The sequence below is a fragment of the Elaeis guineensis genome, chromosome 7 (genome assembly GCF_000442705.2).
Source record: "Elaeis guineensis isolate ETL-2024a chromosome 7, EG11, whole genome shotgun sequence".
NCBI lineage: Eukaryota > Viridiplantae > Streptophyta > Magnoliopsida > Arecales > Arecaceae > Elaeis > Elaeis guineensis.
In genome coordinates, this window is record NC_025999.2 from 87,082,899 (window position 1) to 87,091,903 (window position 9,005).

The following is a 9,005-nucleotide window of genomic DNA, read 5'->3' on the forward strand; positions in this document are numbered from 1 at the left end:
CTTTTTAAGACCTAAATGATAAAATTTGAACTTGACCTCTCAGCCCACATTCTATCCTAGACTAGCTCTAAAACATTAGGTGCCCACTTAGGTTTGGCAAAAACATAATTCTAGGCACGCAATGCAAGACTATGCAGAAATAAGATATGAATAAATATTTTCAAGAAGATGCTTGACCAAACATTGTGGATCAAAGTTTAAATATAAACTATACAACCATCCTGCGTTGGAAGATGTCCTCAAAACCTATTTGAAACAAAGTCTGCATCCAAATAATGCTAGCATCTCGGCATTTTCATGAACCAAAATAAATTAAAGAACATGACTTAGAATGGGAGGCAAACCTGGACTAGCAACTCATTGAAACATTCACCTGAAGACTTTCAACTACAAAAGAAGAACATGATATAGTAGATAGGCATGCCAACTGAAGTCAGCTGCAACTTAATAATCTTCATTCTGCTTCAGGCTATCCTATGATTCATATCATAATATGAAAACTTTCATATTCTAGATCCCACAATGTAACAATAAATTAATGATAATTTCTAGTATTAAAACTAAAAAATGGAGAATTCCTTGCATATCGGAACTCTGAGCGGGTGTGGTGGCAGATTTGGATGTGGAAAATGTTTGAGAATAGAGAAACCCTTAAAGGTCATACTTGGCCCACATTCCTAGACAATCGGCCCAAGCTTGTACGGTCTATGTTTAACCCAATGAAGAATAATTCTTTGTGCTATTATCTACGGTTGGTTCATGCATGAGATCGGAGTGCGATGCACGAAAAAAAAAAAAAAATTTTCGACCCATAAGGAAACTAATTACCGCAATGGTGTGCACGGTTCTACACCATTCGCGGTGCATAAAGAATTTCTCCTCAATAAATTGGTAGAAAGCTCAAGGCCTGTTAGGAAGTTTTTCCTTTTTTTTGGCTAGAGAAATTCTTTGTACACCGCTGCAACGTAGAAAATCTAATATGGAGAGTACTGTTTCACCCTATTAGACCACGTAGCCATCATTTTTTCACGTGTATTTAATGCTTACAGTTCTACTTTTTCGTTTAAAATTTTGAATGATGAAAATGTCCATTTCTTTCCAAAAAATTATGACATCTAGTACCGATATTATGACATCCTGCATTAAAATTATTTTAATAATAAAAATATTCTTCTTTCTTTATAATATCCTATAAAAAATTATGACATGCTGTGCAGAAAGTCATAATTTCAATATAGGATGCCATAATATCGGCATAGGATATCATAATTTTTTCGGAAGAAAAAGGATATTTTTGTCATTCAAAATTTCAAATGAAAAGATAGAACTGCGAGCATTAAATGAATATTAAATATATATTAAAAAATAGTGGCTACGTGGTCTAATAGGATAAGGTGGTGCGCTCCATATTGGATTTTTTACACTACAAAGAATATTTTTTTTTGGCTAATAGATCAAAGATGTATTACAAATCTTTTCTTCGATACTTTTTGTTATATAGATAAAACATAATAATCAAATAATAAAGAAGATCTGTGACGAGCATCCAAACAAACTAAGAGATATAAGAGGAAATAAAAATGAAAAAAAATTTTGCTAAGATGCTCTTTTATATATTTTATTATTTTTTAAAAAATAATATTTTATTTTATTTTCTTTTTCTTGTCTTTGCCCATGGCTTCTCTATGTCCACCCCTCCCTCCTCTTCTCTGGTGCCACATGCAGCTCTTTCGTGCCCCCTCCTGCCTCGGCCCCTCTCCTGTGGCTCCTCCATGCTCCCTTTTCTTGGTCCCCTACTTGCAGCTCCTCCACCACCCCTCTCCGTCTACCCATGACTCATCTACCCTCATCTCCCTACCCTTTCGGGGCCTACAGCTCCTTCGCTCTCGATCCTCTCTCTTTCGGCACCCACGGCTTTTCTGCACATCACCTTACTCCTATCCCTGCATCCACGATTCTCCCCAACAGCCCCCTTGCACCCATGGCTTCTCTGTACCACCTCCACTTTCAGTGGTCGATCGAAAAGATTTTTTCAAAAAAAATTAATTTAATTATTATATAAAATAATTTTAATTTTTAAAATATTTATCATATCAATCATGCACAATTGAGACTTCAATCGATTGAACTTCAAGTGGTCTATATTTAATCCAACAATTCAATTTAGATAGACAGTAAAAAAACTAAACTACTCTTTAGAGTACCGTAGCAAAATCCAAACACTACCAAAAAGAAAACATTGTAATCTCGAACATCATATCTACACCATTTTCTCACAGAAAAAAAAAAAAAAACACCATGTCTACACCATTTTTTTTTCGGCATTTTTACTTCATTCTAATAGACAAAATTCTATCCCATCATAAAGAGGACAAATTTTTCAATAGAAATTTTTTGTGCACCATGAGCAGTGTAGAAAATTCGATGTGGAGTGCATCGCTTTATCCGATTAATCTATATAACATCACTTTTCAATACATATTTAATACTTGTAAATCATCTTTTTTGTTTAAAAAATTTGTATGGCGAAAATATTCTTATCTTTTGGTTATGATACCCCTTCACAAAAATTATGACATCCTTTTAAAAAAATTATGACACTCTTATCCTTTGGAAAAAATTATGACACATCTTTTTAAAAATTAGGATATCAAAAAAATTATGACACCCTTACCTTTTGGAAAAAATTATGACACCCTTTCTTAAAAATTATGACACCTGTCTTCGAAAGGGAAGATGTATTATAAATTTTGTGAAAGAATGTCATAATTTTTATGAAAGGTGTCATAGTTCTGTGAAGAAAGAGTATCATAATTCTGTGAAGGAATATCATAATTTTTTCGAAAGAAAATGGGTGTCATAATTTTTGTAAAGAGATGTCATAATTTTTAAGAAAGGGTGTCATAATTTTTAAGAATAGTATTTTCGTCATTTAAAATTTCAAACAAAAAAATAGAATTCATGCATTAAATACATATTAGAAAGCAGTGACTACATGATCCAATAGAGTGAAGTGTGCACTCGATCAGATTTTTTACACCACAGCGGTGCGCAAAGAATTTCTTATTTTCCAATCATCTTAGGTCAAGCTTTTAGGAGCCCAACGTAGCACTACAAGCACTATCTTAGGAGCCTCTCTGGCAGGTTTGAGTGGTTTCCTGATCCCATGGCGACCATTGGCGTAGAGGTCGAAGCCAAATCCAATAGGCTCAAGTAACCAAGTTGGGCAAGTTGTAATTCTGATCAGTATTTACCCACCCTAATAGAGTAAAGGCGGACAAATCTTGTTCAATAAATTAAAATCATCTAGGCCAATATCTCAAGAATATCCGTCTATGTTGGCCAGGATGATAAGATTTGAACTTCAAAATATCTGTTGACAAGGGCCAATATTGATATAAATCGTTATCTTGGCTAACATCAACCTGGGCCAACGCTTGATTTTACCAGCACTTCAAACTTATATTTCAAAAACAACCATACTACAATGCCAAAATAGAAGTCAGGAGGACTATTTTGCAGACATTTTCTAGTGACGTATTATTGGACTCTGAATGCCCTTACAAGGCTTTTTTTTTTTTTTTTGAGTAAAAAAGGAAGCATGAAACCATATATCCAATTTTATTGCAGAGAGCAAAATATAGAAATTATTTTTTACAAAACAGACCTTCCAAGTAGAAGTGGTCTCGGTACAAATGGATAGTCTGATCACTCTCCCTTTGAGTATAATAAATATGTGTGTGTGTGTGTATATATATGAATATTTAACTATAGATCTATGGTAGTATTTCTCTCATGAATTAATGCAGTTTTCTGCATCAATTATTTCACTTTTTAGCATGTTAATTATATCTACCAAATACAAAAGCATCCAAATGCAAGTATAACTATCTAGCTCAGTTTACAGGGATATTCTTGTCATCCACAGGTGGAGAAAACCAGCTTGGCTATGTCTTGAAAACAAAATTACCCTCCCATATACACATACATGTGAGTATTATATGCACGTACGTATATAAGTATGCAGGTGTGCAATGATCTCCAAAAAAAAAAAAAGAAAAAAAGAAAGAAGGAGAAGAATGGAGGTGGCAACAAACAAAAATCTAGAAGGAACAAAAAATGGAAGATAAAAAGTTTAAAAGTGATCAAGTAAAAGGTAGAAAATTTATTCGATTTCGTTGATTTTGGCTGTTCTGCAGTGTCAACAATAATGCATTGGCGTAAAGCAATATTACGGGTACAAAGTTTGGATGACATAAGGACGCATTTGGATGCTTTGAATCATGGGAATATGTTCCAAAGGAGACACAACTAAAGAAACTGTACCACCAAAGTCTCAGTACAATAGTGATCCCCCTTTCCCATCCCACCAAAGAGCCATCCACCTCCATCCATTATGTCGATCCAACGGCCATTTCCACCTCCTCATGAAAAAGAAACCTGGATTATTTAACAAAAGAAAAAAAAAAAAGAAATCTGGATTTATTCTCTTCGAAGTTTCTTTTTAGGAAAAGGATCCCTGATGATCGCTAGCCTCTTTCCCAAGTTACGACTGGAATCCATACATCCATAGAAATAAAAGTGAACTTGCTCCATGCGACAGTGAAATGATCCGATGGTAAGAACCCTGTGTTTGTGTGCAATTTTAGAAATTCCAGGGAAGAACCTAAAACCTGCAGGTAGCTCCATATATAGAATCTTTACCTATTAGAAATAAAATCGAATCAAATAGATTAAGACCATCGAGGTCACCTCCCTACTGTCAGTATCACCTCCTCTAGATCTCATCTAATTATAGAGAGAGAAGAACATGCGATGAGATCATATCTCATTCTCTAGCAGAAGCTCCATAGTTTGAAGTCTACCTCCTCATCCAACTCCTCCCATGGAGAGATCGATGGGTTGATGAGTTGATCCACAAATATGGGTAACTGGAGTGCTCCGAAGTCGATCCACGAGTCCTCTTCCATGGCGCTCACCATGCAGCTCCTCCTCGTCGTCGTCGTGGTGGATGATGGAGAATCTTCGGTGGTATCGGATGGCGAAGATGGAGATGATGAAGGGGAGGGAGGAAAAGGCGATGGGGAGATCGCAGGGCAGGGCGTGGAGGTGGTGGGGGTGGCGGCGTTGGCAGCGGCGGCAGCGACTCTCTGGATGGACTTTGGGGACATGATAGTAGTAGTATGATCGGGAGGGTGGTAGGGGAGGGAGGTGGGGAAGTTGAGGGCGGCCGACGAGCCCTTGAGGCAGAGGAGGGCGGCGTCGTAGGCCCTGGCAGCGGCCTCAGGGGTGGAGTAGGAGCCCAGCCAGATCCGGGTCTTCTGGTAGGGTGACCTTATCTCTGAGACCCAGGAACCCCAGCTCCTCATCCTCACTCCCTTGTATGGCCTCTTCCTAATACCTTCCACCTTTGGCTGGAGGTTGGTGGTGGTGGTGGGCTTCTTGGGGAGTGGGATGGGAGAGTTGGGAGTGTGAAGGACTCTGCTGCTGCTGCTGCTGCTACTCTTCACCATGGATGGATGATGGGGATATGGCGTACTGCTTGGTTCTTCCGTTTGTCTACTTTTGCTCGCTCTTTCTATGTTCCTAGTGGGGAAAGGAATGAGATGGGTGGCTTATTTATAGAGGGGAGAGTGGCATGGTATTGGTAGGAAAAATCTCAAAAAAAAAAAAAAAAAAAATCCAAACTTATACGGCCAAATATTCAAAAATTTGTCAAAATATATTCAATGAATTGTTAAAAGTATATTAATTTATAGAATCTATTATTATAAATTTTGCTTTAAAGGATTACCGAAGTTTGTACTTGGATATTTATGGAACCTATTAAATCTCTAAGGTTATGTAGCCATTTAGCAAAGATTTCAAAGTATATTTTTTAAGATCTATTATTGTATATTTCGATCCTCTTATATCTATTAGCATTGTAAGCAATCGTACAGAAATATTGTAAAAGAATACACAGACTTCCTCACAGTTGCAAGATGAGTGAGAACTTCGATCTTCACAATTTTAGTTTCCTTTCTATATTGTATTAAAGCCCACTAATCCTTCTTGCTTACTAAAATCTCCACACGCCAGCTCCTCGTTTAGGCTTTTGTGTTTTGGGTTCCACATGTGAGAGTGGGTGTAAAATAATAGTCCTATATCGGATAAATTAAGGATTCTCGTAAAGCTTAAACATCTGAATAGATGAAAAATTTTTTATGGTACTTGTATATTTTTGGTCCCGTCCATCTAAATGCCCAGTGCTTATTACAATCTCTTGGTTTTTATAGATCTAAAGCTGGTATTTCTATATTCATCAAGCGTACCAAGGATTATATGGTACTTCTTCTTGTTTATGTTGCCTCTCTTCAATCAGAATTTGCGATGGACTTGAACTCTTCACTGTTTTCGAGGACAAAAGCATATTTTTGATTCCCTTACCAAGGCCAAAATGGATGGTGCAAAACCTATTTCCACTTCGGTGTCCATGGGTTCCCAAATGTCCTTATCTGCTAGCTGGTACTCCACTTCCTGATTCGGCTCATTGTCACGATGTCATGGGTGCACTTTTGTTATCAACCAGGTGAGCCAATTCATGCATTGACCCGCAACCTTGCATCGGCTCATCGTTCAATAAACCCTACGGTACCTTGAACACACCTTTGATTATGGCCTTCATTTGACCCAAAATTCCTCTCTCACTCTTTATGCTTACTCGAATGTTGATTGGGTCGATAATCCTGATAATCATCATTCTACTAGTAGCTTCAGTATCTTCCTAGGTTTTATCTCATTTTTTGGAGTGCTAAAAGTAGGAGACAGTTGCAAGTTTCAGGACCCAATCTAAATATAAAAAACTTGCTAATGCCATAGTTGAATTCATTTGGATTTAATCTTTGCTCCAACAATTGGGTACTGCCGTTCCTATCCCACCAATAGTATGGTGTAATAATCTATCAGCATACATCTCACTACCAATCCGATTTTTTATGCTCGAGCATATAGAAATTGATTTTCATTTTACACAAGAACATGTGTCTCACCGTAACTTCGTGTCTAGTTCATCTCTCCCTCTAATAAATTGTGGATATTTTTACAAAGGAACACTTCTCCCAATGCTTCCATCTACCATACTTCAGGTTCTCTGTGTTACCCATCGATCGTAACTTGCACCGAGACAAAAGAAAAGAATTGAAGGGTTAATTATGTAAATCTCTAAAATTATATAGCCAAATATTTAATGAATTATCAAAATATATATATGAAATTTATTGTGTATATTTTCCATCAAATGATTATCAAAGCATATTTTTGGTATATTCGTATCATCTATTAAATCTTTAAGATCATGTAGCTACTTAGTAACAGATTTCTAGAGCGTATCCTGGAGAGCTATTATTGTGTGTGTGTCTATATATATATATATTATAATTAATTATATAAAAATATTATAAAAGGACATATAGACCTCCTCACAGTTGAAAGTTGACTTAGAATTTCTTCACAATTCTAATTTTCTTTCTGCAAATAGATATCCTCTTTGCTCCAAGCAGCTGACGAGAGAGAGAGAGAGAGAGAGAGAGAGAGGAAAGCAATTGCATGTATATGGGAGCCAGTTGGTCATTTGATCACATTGGTGGCGCATAAGACAACTTTTTTTTTTTTTGACTTAGTATCTCCTTAATTAATGCTATCCAATTATGGACCCTCTTTGATTTCAAGTATGGTATTATTTCTTCGGGAAAATTTCAAGCATGGTATAATTATGTGGACAGCTTCTTAAAAATCTGATTACGTGTGATTCAGGTAATAGCGTCGTGTTGCTAGTGACAATTTGCACATAATGTGGTTCAGATACGCGACGTTTGTCAAGTGCAACTTGGAAGCCAGTTGTCTCATAATAATCTAATGTCATGTAGCTGTGAAAAATCCAAGCAACGAGAATTCGACTAGGTGGCAGCATGATGTTGAAACCCAATTATACCTAGCTCCTTCTTAGGCATGTTCTAGAGACAGATCGATGACCATAAATATAATGCACAAGAAGTGCGCAAGTTCGCATGACAGCACCTTAATGAACCTCACATCATTTGTTACGTGTTACATTGGTTCATTGGTGAATCTAGTTATAGAGATAGAAGAATAATTTTGTCAATCATAACATCTAGATAAGATTGGGCATAGATATCTTTCCACAATTGGGTCGATAACAAAGTTATTTGGAAACTGCCCGGAAACTCACTTATCCTGCTCAGGGAAGCGGATTATCTTAAGAAGGTGAGAGACTAGCTAGATTACCGTTCTCTTTCTACTACTTTCTCTTTCCAGTCTTTTCTTGAATACGTTCTAGGTTTGTTTGATTGCGGAGAGTTGGAACAAAAATGAAAATGAATGACTTCTATTTCACCAATTTGATTGGAACGAGTCTCATTTTTCTTTCGATTTCAAAGAAGAATGGAAATGCTTTGATTCTTCAAAATCCAATTTCTATAATCTCCTAGTATTCAAATTTTATTTTAATTTAGATTCTGATTCCGAACTAAATGTATAAGAGGATATAGCCATTACGATTCTGATTTTGAGCATGAATCAAATGCAGCTTCCATACGTAGTGCATACTATTTCTATATTATAACTCATTTGGTTCGCGAAAAGTAAAGAGGAAAGTATGGTCAAAAGAAAGTAGAAAAAAACTTCTTTTTGTATGGTTAGAGTTTTCAAACGAGAGAGATCGGAAAAATATGTTCTCCATAGAAATACAATTCTCATATTTCGTGAGCAAAAAACTATGTAGGATATGAATTTTTATTTTTCATATGGGATGAGAATTGAAGATTCTCTTTTATCCAAAAATATCGTTTTAAACCAACAAAAGATTTATGACCGAATTGAATATTCTTTCAATTACAACATCTCAAATTCTTCTCTGCCACGATCTCAACCAAAAATATCTTTGATCATCATAATTTTTTATTTACAAACAACGATAATACGTAGAATGGGCTAAGATTTTTTTT

General features: G+C 36.2%; 1 protein-coding gene across 1 annotated transcript; it reads right to left on the minus strand.

Annotated features, from left to right (window-relative positions):
• Positions 1-4,134: 4,134 nt before the first annotated feature.
• On the minus strand, positions 4,135-5,602 carry LOC140859479 (ethylene-responsive transcription factor ERF039-like). The gene has a single exon (XM_073261393.1). It carries the CDS (start codon positions 5,511-5,513, stop codon positions 4,836-4,838), a length of 678 nt encoding a protein of 225 aa, XP_073117494.1. The 5' UTR covers positions 5,514-5,602; the 3' UTR covers positions 4,135-4,835.
• Positions 5,603-9,005: the final 3,403 nt, after the last annotated feature.

Coding starts and splice junctions, on each gene's coding strand:
- LOC140859479 (XM_073261393.1), bottom strand. CDS start 5,513: ATGGTGAAGAGTAGCAGCAGCAGCAGCAGCAGAGTCCTTCACACTCCC.